The sequence below is a fragment of the Mesocricetus auratus genome, unplaced genomic scaffold, assembly GCF_017639785.1.
Source record: "Mesocricetus auratus isolate SY011 unplaced genomic scaffold, BCM_Maur_2.0 Super-Scaffold_100057, whole genome shotgun sequence".
Taxonomy (NCBI): domain Eukaryota; kingdom Metazoa; phylum Chordata; class Mammalia; order Rodentia; family Cricetidae; genus Mesocricetus; species Mesocricetus auratus.
In genome coordinates this window covers 2954107-2973369 of record NW_024429233.1, presented here as the reverse complement: position 1 = coordinate 2973369, position 19263 = coordinate 2954107, and the positions used below count along the sequence as shown (strand labels likewise).

At 50.4% G+C, this 19263-nt stretch overlaps 1 protein-coding gene across 2 annotated transcripts in view; it reads left to right on the top strand.

Moving 5' to 3' along the window:
* The first annotated feature begins 8494 nt into the window (after positions 1 to 8494).
* Positions 8495 to 19263, top strand: part of Vstm2b (V-set and transmembrane domain containing 2B) — a 28652-nt gene continuing 17883 nt past the window's right edge. The window contains exons 1-5 of one of the 2 annotated variants that reach the window (XM_040736499.1): positions 8495 to 8929; positions 9327 to 9939; positions 10459 to 10643; positions 11652 to 11681; positions 12899 to 13307. In XM_040736499.1, the coding sequence (XP_040592433.1) occupies positions 9858 to 9939; positions 10459 to 10643; positions 11652 to 11681; positions 12899 to 13307 (706 nt within the window). In that variant the 5' untranslated portion in view covers positions 8495 to 8929; positions 9327 to 9857. Of the gene's footprint in view, positions 8930 to 9326; positions 9940 to 10458; positions 10644 to 11651; positions 11682 to 12835; positions 13308 to 19263 lie in introns of both variants that reach the window. The other variant, XM_005085155.4, reaches the window with a different exon arrangement.

Genomic DNA, 19263 nt, shown 5'->3' with positions numbered 1-19263 from the left:
TCAAGTAACCTAGTGAGACATAGGAAATGTTCAGGTTGGCAGTGGGCCAGATTTGGAAGGTGGCCAGGCTTGTCAGGTGTGGTGGCACATGCCTAAAATCCCAGCATTTAGGATTCATGAGGTAGAGGCCAACCTGGACTATAGAACAAGAGCCTGTCTCAAAAAATAAATAGATAAATAAACAAATATATAAATAATAAAATCCCTCCACCTAAAACAAAAAATAGTAGTTGGAAGACAATTCCTCATTCTGAAGGGTAGTTCCTTCTGGCACTTTCCTCCAGAGCCATGGGGTATCTTCAGACAAACATCTCTGATTTCTCTGTAGCCCCAGTATCTCTGCAATGAGCCCCACCCTTTCCTATATGATCTTCACAGGTCTTGGAATCCAGTGTCCTTAGGCTTCTGAACTATCTCAGACAGACATCTTTTTAGGCATCTGGAGGGGACATAGCCCCCAAAGAGTATGGGGAGTTGAGCCCTCTTTTGTAGCTAGGAAAGGGCCTAAGAACAGATCATTAGGTCACCTGAGCCTAGGGTTACCATCCACAATCCCCCTCCCCCCATGGGCAGCCTAGCATGGCTGTGCAGAATGGAGGCCAACAGGGAAGCACATCCAGAGAGTACACTACTCCACTGTAAATATGGACTCCTTGAGGGAGAGCAGAAGTTAACTGTCTTAGCAATTGCTATATATATAACACTTTGGTGGGTCTCATGCTATACTTTAAAGATTGATAAGAAATTTCAGCCACCCCTCCCCTCTTTTGGTAAGTGAAATTATAAGATGACTCTGAAGGTACCTTAGGCAGAATTATAATCTGTTGATTCCAGGAGCCACTAAGATTGCACAGAATTATAATCTGTTGATTCCAGGAGCCACTAAGATTGCACAGAGGGTTTAGTACATATTTCTTCTCTGAACATGGGGCTTCTGGTGAGATTCCTACAAAACTGTAGGTTTATATTTGGAAAAGGAGACAGGCCCTCAGCAGTCAGTTGTTAATTGAACTGGAATTCTTCCTACACTGTTAGTGAAAACAGCCAGATTCTTGGGAGAGGGGCCCCTCTCCAACCTTGTGTCCCCACAATGTTCTTTAGCTTTCTATCCTGCCTCAGTCACCATTCTTTCCTCTATCTGATCATATCCAGCCCAGGTATGCTCTGAAAGTTGTGCCACATACATGATCATCTGCCACTGGGCAGAGCAGGGGATGATGCTTCAATCATGTGGGCTGGCTTCTCCCTAGCAAGGAAAAGTGAAATGTGAGCCCAATGACTCATTTGGTCTAGGTCTATATGTAGTTTCTGCTGTCCCAATGCTAAGTCAAAGAGAGGGAACAGAGGCACAAGCCAGCATGGCCTAGTGATGGGCTTTCCACACAAAGAGAATCTCATTTGGTACCTTGGTTTTGCTTCCCAGAAAGAGGAAAATTGTATTTTAAAATACTGTGGAGAAAAATTAAGTCAGATCTGAAGCAACAAGACATTCTGCAGATGAAGTCAGGGTCTTTTGTTGTTGACAACTGCATATCTTAAACCTCCAGGTACCCTGGTCTTGACAATGACTCTACAAGGCCAAGCACTGCACTCACCTGACCATGCTACAGGGAAAAGCCTAGAGGAAGAGCAAAGACGGGAATGCTGGGTCAAGGCAGCCCCTCTCCCCGGCAGGGTGACCTTTTGTCAACTTCAGCTGGGAACACAAATCTACCATCATCTGAATCAGTGTTGATTGGATCAAATCCCAACAGAAAATGGGGGAGGGGGAGGCAATAAAACCTCCAGAATTGATATTAAACCACTGACATTTCACAAACCGTGCAGCATTGGCAGCTGCCAGTCTACCAGCAGGACAAAGTCTGAGGGGGTGATTCAGGCATGAAGGTCACAGCAGTGCGTGGGAACTCCTCCAAGACCTGGGCGTAAGCACCAATAGAGCAGTCAAGATGACCAGAGTCTGGATTTACTAGCGCAGGTGCCCTGATGTAATACTCCTGTCTGCCCTGGACTCTGTCTGTGCCCTTGCCTGTGACTATCCAGTATAGAGGTAAAACTATACTGGCCAGCAAGGCCCTGAAGCTAGAGAAAATACCAAATCAGAGTTTGAGACTATCCCCACTCCCCATACATAGTCTCGCAATAGAGATGGGCTAACTCCCAGAATGAGACCATGAAGGCCAAAGTTTCTTTGAGCAGCCTGGGAACTCAGTAGGGACCACACAATAGTTTTGGCTTCCTGTCACCCATCACCCATTGAACACCTGTCACATGCTGAGCAATGTGTCTGGGAAGGTGTAAGGATGAACTGGGCACAGTTCCTACCCTGAAAAGATTCAGGACAGCCACAGGTCTTTCAATAATGGCTGTCCCTACTAGATTGGTGAGCAGCAAGTTTCCTCAGGTCTCCTATCTCCAGGCACAGACCCATACAGGCAAGTGGATCTGTACCTATGCTGGCCTTGAAGTAAAGAAAAAAAGACAGAAACTCATGCGTTAGTCAGAATGGCCCAGGAATCCACCCTAGATGTGGAAAATCCTGCCCTGTCACCTCCCATGCCAACAGTAGACCATTAATCAGTCAACCCCCATGCTCAGCCCAGATGAGGCCTCAGTGTACTAAAGGTAGAGCCCCAGAAATCACCAGACCCTTAGAGATGGACTGGCAGATGTAAGCAGACCTGGGCCTTCCAGAGTGACCACTTAAGGTTACATGGCAGGGCCCTTCTGGGTATGGGAACAATCAAGAACAGATGGACATGAAGGCAGGAGTAATCACCAGGAAAGCTTTCTGACAAAAGATTCCAACTCGCCGAGTAGACTGACAACTGTCTAGGGTTGGACCATGGAGAACTATGGCTTCCAGCGCCCAGCTTTGAAGTTCCTACATAAGGCCAGAGCTAAACTTTCTCCAAGAACTGCAGGGACCACACAGTCTGGGGCAGTGCCGCTGGGACAAAGGGGCCTTCTACTTGATCACACTATTCAGAGCTACCACTGGGGCAGGAGAATGAGAGGTGCTCAGACAGAAAGGCATACCCAAGTGTAGACATGGGTGGGCTCTTCAAGGGAGAATTGCAATTAACAGTCTAGAACTGCCAGAGTGCCTCCTATTGGTCCAGCACCCTATGGAGATGCTCTGTTCAGAGACTTCTAGGTGGAGGTTCAGATAGTTTTAGAAGGATGCTGCAAGCCTGGGGTCCTAGATCTGTGATTGTCCTTTAATGGAACTGGCACATCCAGAGCTTCTCCTAAGGTCAACATGATGGAGAAAAAAAGACCATAATCCTGTAGTATGCATCACCCTGGCAGTTTCCATAGCTACCGCCCAGACAGCATTCATCCATTCCACAGCAGCTGAGGAGGCATTCATCCCAGCATTTTCTAACAAGAGCAGAGACTCAGCCACTGCTCCAGAGGAAAGACTCCGTGGCTGGTCTGCTCTCAGGCCTGGACTTGTCCATCCCTGGATCCCCAGTTCCATGCCTTGAGTCCTACACTCACACAGGTTCCCTGAAGTGAGGTCAACTCTGCAGAAGGCTGGTCACTCACACAGAGATCATAGCTGGCAATAATGGACACTTGGGAATGCTACAGGTGACAACATCCCTGCAAAGCACCTCTACTGCCATGTTCCAACATCATCTTACCAAGGAGGTGATCTCTAACTCTCTGTAAAAGACTAGGGAGTGAGAGCCCTGACCCTCTGGCCTATTCATGATCAAACAGTGCCGTGTTTTCCAATCACTGTCTTCACAATTAAGGTGAAGAAAGCATGTGGGGAAATAATAGAGTTTATCTCAAGCAGATCGATCAGTTCCATCTATCTGGCCCAAGCATCTTAATTCTCCATAATGTCAAAGCAATTTTTGGTTAAGTACATAGTCTGTCCCCTACTAAATTAAACTAATAGATCTAGTGGGAAATAAAAACCCAAGTGCACTGAGAACATTAAAAAATAAAAAATTAATTCTCTGTAGGTCTAAAAGATTTATTTTGGCAAATGATTAAATAAAACACACACACATACACGGTGAAGGGAGATAAAATCCGTTAAGGGGTGCTCATCTCTCCTGGTCACTTCTAGTTCTGTTTCTGCCTGTCCTGAGCACCCAGGTTCAAGGTTCACTGCAATGCCCCATCCTTCTTCCCCACAGCACCAAAAGCCAGCATTTCCAATGTGGACTGTGGCTGTCACTTCTACACCAGCAGCCCAGTTGTCAACTCTCATGGTCAGTCTCCTTTACTGCCGACTTGGGCATTGTGGGGCTTTCACATCTGAATATGATGGTGCTTCTGCTTGCCAGGACCTATTCTCAAAGGTTGAGAGGTGTGGGGAGCAGAGAAAGGTGGCAAGCTGAGGACTCACCTGAGAGATCAGTCCAAGAGAGCTGTCTACAGCGATGAATGTGCCTCTGCCTCCAACTGTGACTAGATCTGCTGATATCCCTGCTCCTACCTAACCCTACAGACAAACCCCCAGAGTCCCTACTACCTTTTTGTCACAAGTCCAAAGCCTGCCCTGTCTCTCATCTCCTCTCATGATCTTCTTACTCTGGACTCCTGTCTGTCTCAGTCACATCCCCTGGTCACTTGGCCCAGCATGCTCTCATGGACAGCACTCAACAACGCTAACCAGGCTGCATGGGAGACCATTTCACTCATGCTCTGCACACAGGCTCAGCTCTGTCAGGAAGCCTGCCCAAAGGGTCTCCAACTTTTCTCTCATTACTATCCCCAGCTAGGGGCATCACTCCATCACACGCTGACCTACTTCCTGCAAGACTCGGCCCTGACACCATGTGTAACTTTCTGCCTCTCTCTTCTAGGCACAAAAATCCTCACAAGAGATGGAGGTGCAAGACCCAGGATGCGAAAGCTCAGGAAACTGAGGTAGAAGGATGGTAAGTTCCAGACCAGCCTTTGCTAGGAGACTCTGTGAATTTAAAATTTGGACCAACTTCCTCCTAAACTTTCACTTAAGTGCAGAGGCCTTGCACAGGGCCCCCACTATGTCCTGCTCTCGGAAGTGTTCCCAGTGCTGGAAAATAGTGAAGCAGATCCTGCCTGGGTGTTTCTTTCTTCATACCCTTCTCTGGGCAGTTGTTAAGCCCAGTAAACTATGGCTCTGATAGACTCACAAACAGCCCCAGCTCTGTAAACCCAGTGAGCGGCCACTGCTACTGCAATGAGCAGCGGCAGGCCAGACCCTGGGGCAGGACAGCTGTGTGTCCCTTCTGCAAACCAGCTGAGCCCAGACTGAAATCTATGCCTGCTTTGCAGAAGGTACAAGGACAGGGCCAGGCAGCCTCTGTGACAGCCCAAGGTCTGATGAGCATACAAGAGCCTCTCTTGTCCCCATGCAATGCAGGGGTTGTCCTCTTACAGGAATCTGACACTGGAAGTTGGTCATGATGCTGGTCAGAAGAGGGCAAAAGGAACACAAAATGAAAGCTTTTCCACCTGCCCTCCTCCTGGCTCAGAAGCAATCCCCTCACCTTCTCCCTCTCTAGCAATTTTTGTGGATCCTGACCTGATGTGTGTCCTTGAAGTAGGGTCCCCCCCATCCGAGCCAGACTCCAAGCCTTAATCCCCTGACACTAATGGCAAATGAATGACCACATTTCCCAAAAATAAAGGTCCCCATAAATCTGATATTTTGCTTTAAGCTGCCTGGTACCCAGAGTGTGCTGGGGTTATTGATAGAAAAGTTTATGGATGGACTGCATCTTAAAATCAAAACACATTACCCAAAATCAATGTTGCTGCACGTGGCAATGAAAGGACAGGAAAGGTCAGCCGAGACAAGGATATTGAAACCTCAACTTGAAAATGGAACATTAAAATAAATAAACTTTGGAAGTGACTCCAGGAGGCACATTTGCTAAAGCAGTACTAAAGATATTTTCAGAGATCACCATCCCCAGAACAGCACCCGCAAGGACTTCTAGCTCAATTCCCAGTCGAGCTACAGCAAAAATAATCAGGGCATGCTAGAAAGGGCACCCAGAGCACGCCGGCCAGGTCTAGCAGGAACAAGCCCATGGAAACAGCCAGTTCAAAGGCCACTAGGCATCTTATGGGAGACCCCTTAACACTGCAGCCCCACAGGCACTTAAGATCTGTGACTGTAGAGAGAGAGGGAGGGAAGCCCTGCAATTCTCCACACCACTGATGAGCAATCATGGAGGGGAACCAAACACCCTTGGAATGCTCCCACAGATCCATCACAGGAAACTGCTTCCCTCATAAAAACAGGATGCATGCCAGCAAGGCATCGCTGCAGGTGCTGGAGGGATATTTGCAGTGGGTAAGGCTGAGTGGCTGTGCCCCCAGAGGGAAGCAACCCCTTAGAGAATATATATGCACACATTGCCACAGGTGCCTGCCTCTGGCCGATCAGGACAGGTGGTACCCAGGACAAAACAAAGTAGGAGTTCCAGAGTCTATGCCTACCACCAGGAAACCCATTTAAAGGGGGGGGCAGGAGCCATTCCCAATGCTCCCAATGACATTCCTTGCTCATTACTGTCCCTAGCACTGGTAGATAGTAAAGACAGAGAGGACAGTGCAACTCTCCACTCTAATCTACATGGGCAGGCAAGCAGCTCCTACCAACACAGAGCTAACCAGGTGACTCTGCTCTTTCTCAGAAGCTCCAGGTTTTCTTGACTTGGAAGAGGGGCATGTAAGCTGTTGTTTTGTTGTTGTTGTTAAATAAAGAACCTTAAGTAAGACAACCCTGTGCTGAAGCCTCAGCCACCTACTAGCTGGTGACCATAGGGAAGTCCCACAAGCTCTCTGAGCCTCAACTACCTCATCCATAACTCAGGCTGAAACCACACTGGCAAACTCAGACTCTGTGTTTGACCCCTGAGCTAAAAGCCAGAGATGCCCCAGTGATGAAAGCGGCAACGGTTTTACGGACTTTAAGCTGGAAAGACACTAAGTAAAGACATTGAACTATATGATGAAAGAGGCTGTTTGAAAAGAAAAGAATGGAAGGACAAAGGAGGAGTTCTGGGGGAGGGAGCACCAGACTGCAGAATCAAACATGAGTTAGAGGTGGGTGGGCCTAGCTAAGAAAGCGACTTCCTGACAAAAAGCAGAGTATTGGGCAGAGGTACATCCTAGCTGGACCATATGATGCAAAGGCCCTGGGGTGGGCCTAGTATGTTGTATTGCATGAGAAAGGACCTTGTCCAGGTAGGAGTGTGAGCCAGGGGAACGACAGAAAGGCAGAGATGGCAGAGGGAGGGGAAAGTAGAGATTGAGAAGGCAACCATTTGATCCTGAGAAGCCACTAGCGTTTGTACTTAGCAGAGTGGGAGCCACTGTAGACTTCAGAGTAGAGGAAGGATGATCTGCCTGATGTTTGAGAAGGAACTCTCGGTTGTTATCCTGAGAACTGATGCATAGAAAAAGAAGCCAGAGTCTTGCTGTGTGACAAGCACATGGTGGCAAGCAGCACTACTATTATTCTACTATTATAGTCACACCAATTTATGTCACAGGCAAAAAAAAAAAATCCCACCAGGGGAAATGGGTGGAAAGAATCCACAAACCTTCAGAGTGACCAAGGTTTACCTCCTTCTAGGAGCAGGAATTCCCCCCTGTGAGCCTACCCACTGGCCATTAGTCTTCCATTCCCTGGTACTGGGAAAAAAGCTCACTACCTCTCCAAACAAGCCCAGGCATAGTGAGTGAGCTAGCTCATGCCATCAGATCCCTGCTTGGAATCAATTCCCCAACAGCTCCCTTAGATGTTAAGTCCCTGCATCTGTGTAGCATGATACAAGTCTGCCCCCTCCCTTCAAAAGCCGAGGACAGCAAGGGGCCTGCAAGGTCTTGTATTCACAGACCTAGTCTGGTTTCTAAAGGTGGAATGTCCAGGGGGAGGCAGGCCAATGGTGATATGCAGAGGGAGCAGGCAATGGGGACCCTGGAGGAAAGGTCTACATGGTTTTCTGTTCCCAAGAGCATCAGTGAATGACCAGTGGGTGGAAATGACCCACTTGTCACATAAGGAAGAGGAGGGGCAGAGGAATGCAGTGCCATGGTCTTCACTGTTGAAGGCAAAGTTTAGAAAGGGCTAGCAGCCTCTTCTCTAGGACTGTGTCCTTCTTGTCTTAGACTAGGATGGCTACTGGAAAATTACTTCCCTTCTGGGTTTCCTTAGTCCACTGGTAGAGACACTAGGAGACTGGCCCCAGCCTGCAGGGGAAGTTCACTGGGATGTGCCACCATAACTTCAGGTTAAACTAAGAGACTAGACCAGACCACTAGCTGGGAAATCTCAAATTCTGAGGAAAAGAAAGAGAAGAGCCCCAAGGAGAGCTCCAGGGCTCGCCCCTAAGTCATTGTGCCCGGGTTGAACCACTCATCCACCCACATTCCCCTTAGGAAGGCAGGAAAGTGGTTCAGGAGGCGTCCAGGAAATGTTCAGGGACATAGAAGATGCAAAAGTGGGGGATGGGCTGTGAACCCGACTGTGTTTCCCACCTCTGCCTCCTTCCGCCCGTGGTGGGGGCGGGGGAACTCCTTTGTAATGGGTAAAGAGGGGGCAATGGCTGGGAAGAGCTGGTGAGGACACAGGGACCAACTCTCCTCGGGCAAGAACCGCCCCCACCCAGAAACCTCCGGAGCCTTGAGTCGTGCCCGGCGCTCCCCATTCCACCCCACCCGCACCGCCTCTGCCGTCACTCACAGCCGCTGCTTGCAGGCTCTCTGGTGCGCTCCGCGCCACAGGCACCTGCTCGCTGGGCGCTCACATCTCTCTCTCACTGCGGACTCCTAGTCTTCACTGTCACCTGGCCTTGCTTCTGGCCGGACACAGCGCTCCGCCCTTCTCGCAGTCCCCTAGCGCCCATCCACCGGTCATGGCCCGGGTCTGGGCCAAAGAGTGGTGTGGCTCGTGGCCCAAACCTGGGTAAGGAGTTGAGGCCCTGGGGGCTGCGGAGAGTATCGGGGGACACACGGAAGCAGGGTGGAGCAGCTGTCTCCAAGGATGGACACATTGGGAAGAAGCCGGGAGTTTGGGTGGGAGGACCCCCCTAAGCAAAGCAGAGGCGGGTGGGGCTGCGCTGCAGCCAGAAAGACGATGGTCGCTCCTAGTGACCCCGCGGAGAGATGGGGGCCCAATGGGGTGGGGGCGGGGCGGACTCGGAGGGGAAGGCGGGGGTGATGCTGTGGAGGAGGCTGCTCGCCGCCCAGCCACTGACCGCCCCCTCCCTTCCTCTCCCCTCCCCCCTCTCCCCGCCTCTCTCTGGCTGCGGGTCTACCACGCCGGACCCGCTCTCCCTGCTCTGCGCTGGGTCGGACGCCAGGTCTGCGCGCCGCGGTTGAGCGCCCACTCGCTTTGCGGAGAGAACCGCGGAGAAACCAGCGGGGGCGGCGGCGGGAGAGCTCGGCGAGAGCCAAAGGAGGTGGCAGTCGGGAACCCAGCCAGGAGACCGAGAGGCAGAAGCTGGTGGCTCTCAGACACTCACCCCCTTCTCCAAGGATGGGTCCTGGTGCAGCCCGGCCGCTGCCCGGCCCGCCGGCCAGAGACTGAACTGCGGATCCCCATTTCCTTGTGGACCACTGGACCGAAGGAGGCACCGACCAAAGGAACCTCCTGGCTTGACCTCGCCTCCTGCGCCCCCAGCGCAGCTCCCCTCGTCAGACCCGCGCCGGGCCAGCCGGCAAGAAAGCGGGGCTGATTGGAGGCCGCCGGCGGCCAGGGGAGGGGGCGCCGTGCGGGGCCATGGCAGGCTCCGCGGAGTCCTAGCCCGAGCTCGAGCCGGAGCCAATCCCACGCTGCCGCCGCCGCCGCCTCTCCGCGCCGGGGCCCCGCCGCCGCCGCAACCCTGCGGGAGATGGAACAGCGGAACCGGCTCGGTGCCCTCGGATACCTGCCGCCCCTGCTGCTACACGGCCTGCTGCTCTTCGTCGCCGACGGTGAGCGCGGGAACTTCGCGGCCGCGTTGGGCTCAGGGGATCCTTTGCTGAGGTGGCCACGGAAGTCTGCCAGCTTGGCCATAGAGGAGGAAAGGAAGCGGCAGGTTTCACGGTCTCCAGTGGAAGTGGGTAGGGGCACGAGAGCAGAGGAGGGTCACCAAGGCGGTGTGGCGTCCGCTTAGGGAATCTTTCTGCGGGGCCCCCCCCTCAAGGCAGAGGAGGCCTGCAGTAAGCAAAAGTTGGCGCGCCACTGTCCGACTCCAATGCTGGCCCGGTCCTATCTGCCCTGCACCCTGCACGACCCGGAGGGAAGCAGTCTGCAGTAAGTGGAGGGTCTCTGCTTCCGCCTTGCAGTTGCTCTCTGAACTTTGCTGGTGCCTCCCGCCCTGGGCCACACAGTAGCTGGGGACAGGAGTGTGGGGAGCCCAAGGCCGGAGAGCGGGAGATCGACTGCCTCAGCCTCGGGTTGTCCCAAACCCCCGCCTTTCAGTTGGTCACGCCTCTCTCTCCCGCCCCCAGCTACATTCACCGAAGTCCCCAAAGATGTAACCGTGCGGGAGGGAGACGATATCGAAATGCCCTGCGCGTTCCGAGCCAGCGGAGCCACCTCATACTCGCTGGAGATTCAGTGGTGGTACCTTAAGGAGCCTCCCCGGGAGCTATTACACGAACTGGCGCTCAGCGTGCCGGGCGCCCGGAGCAAGGTAACCCGCTGCCCAAGTGTCATTGGTGCTTACCCTGCTCCTTCCAGGGGAAGTGAGGGTTACCCCTAGAGGGCACCGCCCTGTCGCGCAGCCACCTCCCATCCTCTGCATCTCCACATCATTGTCAAAGTCGGTGGTGGCTGTCCCTAGAAGCTGTCGGTTCTTTACACTGCTTTTCTGCAACCTCAGGGAACTCCCTTGACGCCCAACCCTTGAAAACCTACACCTGATCCAGTTTGGCTGCCCATGCTTGCTAGCTTTTGGGCTATACTCTGATGGGTGCTGGCTGGAGAAAGAAGATCATTGGTTCTGCCAGTTCTCCTCTACCACCCCGAGGTGTTGCTGCTCAAGGCCACGGAGTTCAGTTCCTCCAGATTATATTTACATGATAGAGAACAGGGTACTAACTACTGAGGGGCTGCCCCACCCTCAGTGGCTGGAAAACCTTTCAGTTTGCTCTGTAACCCACACTAACACTCACACATGCACCTACCTACAGTGTTCCCACGATTCCACTTAGAGTTCCTGTTCTTGTCTTCCTCTGGCACATATCCACAAGTACCAGGCTCTCAAGGTCTCAGTGATGCTGGACCCTCCATCCAATTTTTCACAGTTCCAAATTAAGTGGACGATTTAGAGAAAATGAGTAGGAAATAAGGGTCCCTCCTTTGTGTCTTCTTGGCCATCCAGTACCCCTACTCTCCCAAGCAAACAGGTGTGTGTCAGGGCAGCCACACCTGTTTTGCTTAGCCAAACAAGGTGTTAGCCCCAAAGCAGTTTCTCTTGGTACACTGCGACAAAGCTAAGTTATCTGGTATACATCACATTACCACACCCCAGGGGTTTCTACTCCCAGCCCATCTGCAGAAAGTCCTTGTTGTCAACGACTGGGCAGAGTTTCCCCTGTGCACAAATGCCACCAGTTTAATTGATCTCTCTTTCCCTCCTTCTCTGTCTTCCTCCCCTCTCCCTCCCTTTCCCTTCCTCCCTCCCCCCTCTGCATTTTAGGTAACAAATAAGGATGCAACTAAAATCAGCGTAAGTGTGGAGCCCAGCGTGGGCCACGGGAGACCCCTTCTGGCTGCTTTTCGCCCTGCAGCTCCCTCCTCTTTAGAAAATCTCTGCCACCAAGCAGTGAGAGCTCTGCTACCTTCTGGAAGCATTGAGGGCTGCTTGGCGGATTCCAGGCGCCATCTGTTGCTAGTAGAGGGATTAGGTAGTCTTTTGTGTAAATCAGCCCCCAAATCAGTTCCCCAACCCTGCTGGTTGCTCACCCATAAAAACCTCTCCCGCTTCACCATTTGCTCAGGCCCCTGGCATGCACCTTCTCTTGATTTCCTTTGCTATCATTTTTTCCAAGACCTTGAATGTGGCTTCTAGCTTAGGCTGCTTCAATTTCCCATCCCCTTCTGCCCCACCCTGAACACTCACCAAGCTCTCCACAAGCACCCTCTGCTCAACCATCTCCTACTCTGTGGATAGCATTGTTGTAGTCTCCTGGGGGCTGTTTTTGACCCGATGATGTTTGTACAACTGGAGGAACATGGAAGTAGCAGGGCCTAAAATCGACGGAACCTGTTCGTAGTCCCAATCCAGAGGTTGTGCCTGCGTTTGGTCATAGTCTTAACATTTCCACTATGACAAGAGGCCAAGAGGGCTTTGTCAGGGATCTTAACAAGTGTTCAGTATTCAGCAAGGCAAGGACTAGCTGTAAATTACAGGGCAGGGGATGTGTAGCTATGCATGCTATATAGGTAAGATGGACACAGACCAGGCTGTCTGGGTTCTAAGTGAAAGTGAGCATGATTTCAGGTATATGTAGGATATCCCAGAGCAGTTAGCCTGGACATTGAGGTGCAGGAAGGATGTGACTGGTTAGTGACACAGAGCCCCAACCCGAAATTTCTTGCAAGTTGTGGAGAATTACATTCTGAAGGGGAAATATGGGAAAGTCTAAGCAAGAATATATGTGAGTTGAGGGAACGGGGAACTGCGGACCCAACACAGTGTACAACACGATGTCTAGCTAGACACAACTGAGAGCTGGGTGCCCTGAATTGAGATGCATTGAGGTGTTAGGAAATATTGGGGAGCTATGACAATTGGCACGTTGTTGGCACAGTGACAGGGGAATCAAGAGCCCCAGTCACCAAAGCAGATGTGGTCAGGCCTCTAACCCAGCTGTCTTACAGACCGTGCGTGTCCAGGGCAATGACATCTCACACCGCCTTCGGTTGTCCGCTGTACGACTGCAGGACGAAGGAGTTTATGAGTGTCGAGTGTCGGACTACAGCGACGACGACACTCAGGAACACAAGGCCCAGGCGTTGCTGCGCGTGCTATCGCGTTTCGCACCGCCCAACATGCAGGCTGCTGAGGCAGTGTCCCACATCCAGAGCAGTGGCCCACGTCGACACGGAGCCCCCAGCGTTGTCAGCTCCAGCACCGCAGGCGCCACTGTCCGCACCACCTCTGAACCTGGGCATGGAGACAAGAACCCACCTCCTGGGAGTCCTCCTGCTGGACCAGAAGTTCCGGAGGCCGCTGCTGCTGCTGCTGCTGCCTCTGCAACCCACACAGTCACCACCACTGCAGCTGCAGCTTCTTCATCAGCTTCTCTACCATCCGGTCAGGCTGTACTTCTGCGCCAGAGGCATGGTTCCGGTAAGGGCTGGCCCTGGAGGGCTCCTGTATGCACAGGAGAGGGAGGGGACTACCCAGGACATAGTCGGATAGTCTTAGTGCAGCTGCAGTTGTGTGAACCAGGAGCGCCTTTCTCCTGTTTTCTGGGCATCATCCCAGCCTTGATTCTTAGCCTGTTGGAGCATCTTACCAAGTATATTCATGACTGTGTGGCTGCCCTGCCTGGCATCCTTTCTTGGGCAGCGTTGAAAGCTGTACTCTGCGGCTCTCAAGCTTTAAAAGGCTTTCCCCAGGTGGGGTGCTGGCTCCTTTTGAGAGAGGAAGAAAGCTGTGGAAGCAGACAACTGTCTGTCCTTGCTGATTGGTGGCATTTTTACTGTGTTATAAGGTTCAGGAAGTTTGGCTGTGTAGCTGTTTCTCTGTGGCTGCTAGGTGTGGCCTTACACTGGGCTGTAAATTCTGTATGTAATTCATAGCCTCTGTTCTCCTTGGTTCCAGAGAGAAAAGAGTTGAGGATGGAGCCGTGTACTAAAGTTATGAAAACACAGAGTCTCATACCTACTTTTGTTGGGGAGGCAAGAAGCTGAGGTTAGGGATTGTGAGAATAGACCAGAAAAATGAACGGGTACCTTGTTAATGGGCCCTGGGGGATGTTTCATAGCAGTAGTGAGGGTTTAGGATGCCCAGATAAGCTGTAACTACTGTGCCAAGTACTTCTCCCAAGATCCCCCCTCCAACCCAACTCAGAGGGAGACCATCTCCAATGCTCACTCCTAGTATCTGATTTTAAATATTTCACCCCCTGCCTGAACCCCTCTCTTCAGTCTTGTACAATGCATATCTCCACATTAAGGGAATCTTTACAACGTGGATGTCTAGGAGAGTCATACGGCACTGATGGGATAAGGTACACTGTCATGCCCTCAGCCTGGCTGGTCTCAAAGTCCATCTTCTGCTGCAAACTAAGAATGCAGGCTCCTGGACTGTCCTCACTGAATGTCCCCCAAGGGAGTCTGTTCCACAGAACAGACATACACACACACCCTGAAACAGTAGCTTACTCTGTGTCTCATCTTCCTTGTGTGAACCCTCTGTGTCCCCATTCTCTGGGAATCAGAAGGATTATGTCACTCTTAGCTCAAGGGAGCTACAAGACCCCATCCCCAAGCCGTGGGAAAGATGGGTCAGCTCCAATGAACTCCAAGCATTCCTGTTTAATATGGGACTTCGTACCATCTGTATTAATTTAAGATAATGCTAGATACCATGACAAAACCCCAAAATGTCACTAGCTCAACACGCTCCAAATTTATGGTCTTGTTGCATCATATCTTGTCCTGGGTGGGAATGGCATATTCTGTTCAGTCACTCAGAAACCCTGGATGATAGACTGTATTAGTGCCAGTAAGTAGCTCCAAAAGTCTCTCTGAGAAGCAGCATACAGCAGTATGAATTAGAAATGTTCTTTTGAACCAGTTCTAGGAGAGAATAGAAACTAATGCTATAAAGTATGCATGGTGCACAGTGAATTCACTTATTTCCTGTACATTTAGAATGGCTCTCTCCATGTGTGCAATATTTGGGAGAAACAGGCAAGTGTCTCCCAAATCATTCTGTAGTGCCTCATGTTCTCTGAGAAAAGTCATTCAAGAGTGGCGAGTTGGATTTTTAAGGACCAGGCCTAGAGGTGGCATCTGCCCTCATCCACTGACCACCGTGTGGTTCCACATAGATGCAAGGGTTTGGAGAAAATGTACCAGTTGTCTTGACAACTGCCTTCTAGCTTCATCTCTCTGCAATGGAAGAGGGCAATTTTTTGAAGGGACTAACAGTCTCTATGTAGCACACACTGGGTGTGTTAGAAACGTGTTTGTTGACTCATGCTATGATTGGTTAATTGCTGCTGATTAAAAGACCCTCCTGCCTTTTTCGCTCGGAAAGTAGGAAATAAGTGATATGTGGTAGAACTGTAGCAAACCTCTGGAATGTTTCCCAGATCAGTGACAAAACAGATAATACAAAAGCTCGGATAAGAGGTATATTTATGCCATCTAAGACTTTGTGTGGGACTTTAGGTAAGTGGTTAAGCATCTCTGTATGTTAGTTTGACTTTTCAATTGCTTTGGCAAATGGAATGATTAAAGAAACAACTTGACTTTGGTTTTAGATTTTCCAGTTCAGACCACGGTGAGGCAAACCAACATGGCTAGGCACATATAGACAAGTAGCTCAGTGTGGTAACTTCTATGCATACATATTCATCATCATCGCTGTGGCCTTTAGCTGCTCTGAATAGAGAGTAGAAGAGGAGAAAATGAACAAGCTGACGGCTGGAGAACAAGCTGTAGAGGGGCCTTAAGAAATGAATGGACGCTTTGACCTAGGAAGTACTATGTACTAGAGATTCGTAAGAGTGAACTTGGCCATGAAATTGTAATGAGACCAAGGGCATGAGCTCATTCCTGTTTGAAACTCCTCTTCTTTTGCTAGTGCCTGGCCCTTGAGAGCTACACTGGCCTTGAGAACCAAGCATAGCCAGTCTGTGTCCTGCGAGCCACTGGAGTTGGATGAGCAAGTGAGGATGCTCCCCCACAACAGAGAATTCAACCCTGGAATGGGATGATGTAGCACATGATGTATCTTTTATATCCTAAAAGATATAGGGTCTTTGTAGCAGAACTCTGACGGCAGAGTTGTCAGAGCTGTCACAGCAGATGGGGTCTTGGATGCATGCCAGTCCCAGGACCCTACATTTATGCCACAGAGGTGAGGGTGGCAACCAGTTTGGGATTTGTGTTTGTCTTTCCTTTGGGGGACAGTAGTCTTTACTGTCATTCAGAAAGCACTGGCAGTTGAGGCCCCTGAAGCGCAGACCATGCAGGACCATTGCACTGTCTGGCTCTTGGTATATCCATCACCCAATAACCTTTGCCAGATTCTACACAGGTCAAGAAGAGGCATATCCCAGACCAAGCTCTGATTTCTCTCCAGCTCCCTCTTGAAGTTGAAAGGTGGTCAAATGAAGTCAGCAAGCCTGTGCACTTCCCCGACCCGTGTGCCTCTCTGGGAAGGTCTTGGGAGAGCCACTTAGTTGTAGGTACCCAATATCCCACTCTGAATCTGGAGAAGTGGGACATGCGACCTCTAATCTGCAAATTCAAAGAGCTTTGGTTTCAAGAAGGGAACCACCCCCAGCTGGTGAGGTTGAAACCTTTAGACTGTTTGCATGGTGGGTATTAACCTTTCTGCAAGACTTCCCTGGGCTCAGTGCCAGCTCTGGGTACTATGAATTCTCCAGGGAGGCAGCATGTTCAGGGATACCTCAGAGCCTCCAGCAGCAAGAGAGTACATCATGTTCTGAGTCTGCCTCCCAGCTTTTTCGCAGTGCACAGTTCTAAGCCATTGCTCTTGGTTAACAGGCAGGCGTGTTTATAGTGTCTCTCAGTCAGGATGCTGGAAGAGCAGATGGCACAGTCAAGCAGAGTCACTGAGGGGCATTGGCACATGGTATTTATGAAGATAGAGGCAGGGATAGGCCAGCCAGCAGAGAACTGTTGCAAGCCCCCAGGACTGGCAGCAATAGGAGCTTTTAGTGTCCATGAGATACAGAACAGGGGTGGGGCAATGAGATTGGCAGAAGTCAGAGCAGCTGGTGGGACAATGTTCCAAGATCAGTTCTGTGTTCTCAAAGTCCCAATTCAGGGACTCAGTTGACTTTCCATGACCCAACAAGGATCTAATTCCCTCTTGCATGGTCCTGACATGGCCTCCTATTAGCCAAACCCTTTTGAAAGCCAAGGACAAGGGTGTCTGGGGAGGCTGTCTAGAGAGGTAAGCCCCAGGGCTTAGAGCACAGTGCACAGTTTAGGAAGACTGATGGAGGACCCAGGGGACTGGAAGTGTCACCTCAGCCTTGGTGTAGTGCATCCTAGCCTTTTCAGATGAACAACTTCAACAGTGGCCCCAGCCAGCTTTCCGCAAGGTTCCATATGCAGTGAATTCTAAAAGGTCTTCAAATGCCCATGTTTGTGAAGTGAGCTATTTCCACACTGCCAGGGAGGAGGAGCAGCGCAGCTTGCTCAAAGCATTGCCACATCACACCTTTCTTACTCCTCAACCAGGAAAGAAAACCTTTTCTCTTCCCACCTGTGCCCAACATGACCATGTATGCATTTGCGCTAAAAGTTTGTTTTAAAAAAACACTTGTTTCATGTTTCATTTGTTAAGAGACATTTTAGTACATATGCTTAAAAATAATCATGGGTTGGGTTAGCAAAGCAGATTAGGCAGAGAAGGCAGTGTCCCTTCCTCACTGTGTGAGCCAACCTGGATACTTGTGTGAATGCTGGTCCACTCTCACTCACACTTTGTTGCTGGTTGCCATTGGGGGAGACAAGAGTATCTTAAAAACACTTCTAATGGAGGAAGGGCACCAAGGAATCCAGCCCATCCTCGAAAAAGAACATAGTTTACTACAGAAAGACCCCCATGTTGACAAGAGGTTCCCTTCTGTAGGGACCTTGGGATCTGATTGTGGTGAGTGAACCTCTAACTAGCCTGAGGGCTTCAGTACCAAGGAGAAGCACGACAATCCCTTCTGGGTGTGTCTGGATTCAGACAACTTGATGCTCCTTCCTAATAACTAATGGTGAGATAACAGCTAAGGCCATTGGTGTGACTGTGGTATTCTGTTTTAGAGAGGCTGTTTCTTCTGGGAGCCATCTGGGAAAGTGGGGTAAACCATCCTTGGATGTTGCCATGGCAACCATAAACCATGACCAAATGGGGCTACTATGGTTGAAGTGAATACACTGGCTCTGCCTTAACCTGTGCCCTGAGTACATGACAAAGCTGGCACAATGGTACCAGAGTGGTGCTGGAGAATGAAAATGCTGCAGAACCCCCAGCCACAACAGCAAGGCCAGGAACCCTGGGCCCAGGAGGACACTGTTGTAAATAATCTGCTCATAATCTGCTCTTCCCTCAAGCTCTCAAGTGACATCAAGAACCTCATTTTAGGAAGGAGGAAATAAGCCTGGTAAAGGATGTACTCAGAAGAGGGAGGGACTCACTGAGCATCCCGAGGGAGAAAAAAATATGAAAGGACTTTGTGAAAGCGGTATTGGAGGCTCACAGCTGGCAAGAGACATCTGCATCTTCCTGAATAATGCCAAAGCCATGTCTTATCAGTGATAGGAGGCTCTCTCCCTCTCTGTCAACCACTGGGATTCTATCCAGACCAGCCTCATGATTCCTATGAGTGGGAACCAGAAATAGCACCGATGGACTATTGACGTAATCAGGGGAGGCTTCCTGCAGGCAGACTGTTTCCAGGCTTGAAAGAGTCAGTTAGGGGTGATGTCCTCTTAGCTTAGGTGATGTCCAGAGAGGCTCTAAATTTTCCTATAGCTCCTCACCCAGTTCTTCATGATGAACTATGAAGTCTGCACGAAATGGAATGGCTTTGTCCATTACATCTACCCACGAGTGGTCAGTCAGCTCACAATCTAATCTTTCTCTCTTGCATTACAAATCCCCAAGAAATACAAGCTGTTCCTGCAGTGTAATGATTATTCAGTTATAACTACTTTTTGCTGAGCACATATGCTTGCTGCTGTCACCTTTACTGTCTGCAGCGGTTCTCTCTAACTCAGCTGCCTTCATTCATTCCCCCAAGAACACAGCCTCTTCTCCAGTTTGTTGCTGCAGCCCAGACCCTTTCATTCACAGGAATGGCAACCCCCAAGAGAAGAGCCAAGTGTCCAGACTTTCTAAATGTCACCAGGAGCCAAACCACTAAGGAACTTCTCATTAAATACACCAGGAGCACATTTTTAAAGCTCTGAATGTTAAGGATTCCCCAAGCATCCACAGGGATAAACGGGGTCAAGTGCTTCTGTAATATGATATTGATTAGTCCTGCTCCATGTGGACAGTGGTGAGAACTTGCCTGTGGACTAAACCCTGGAGCTTTATG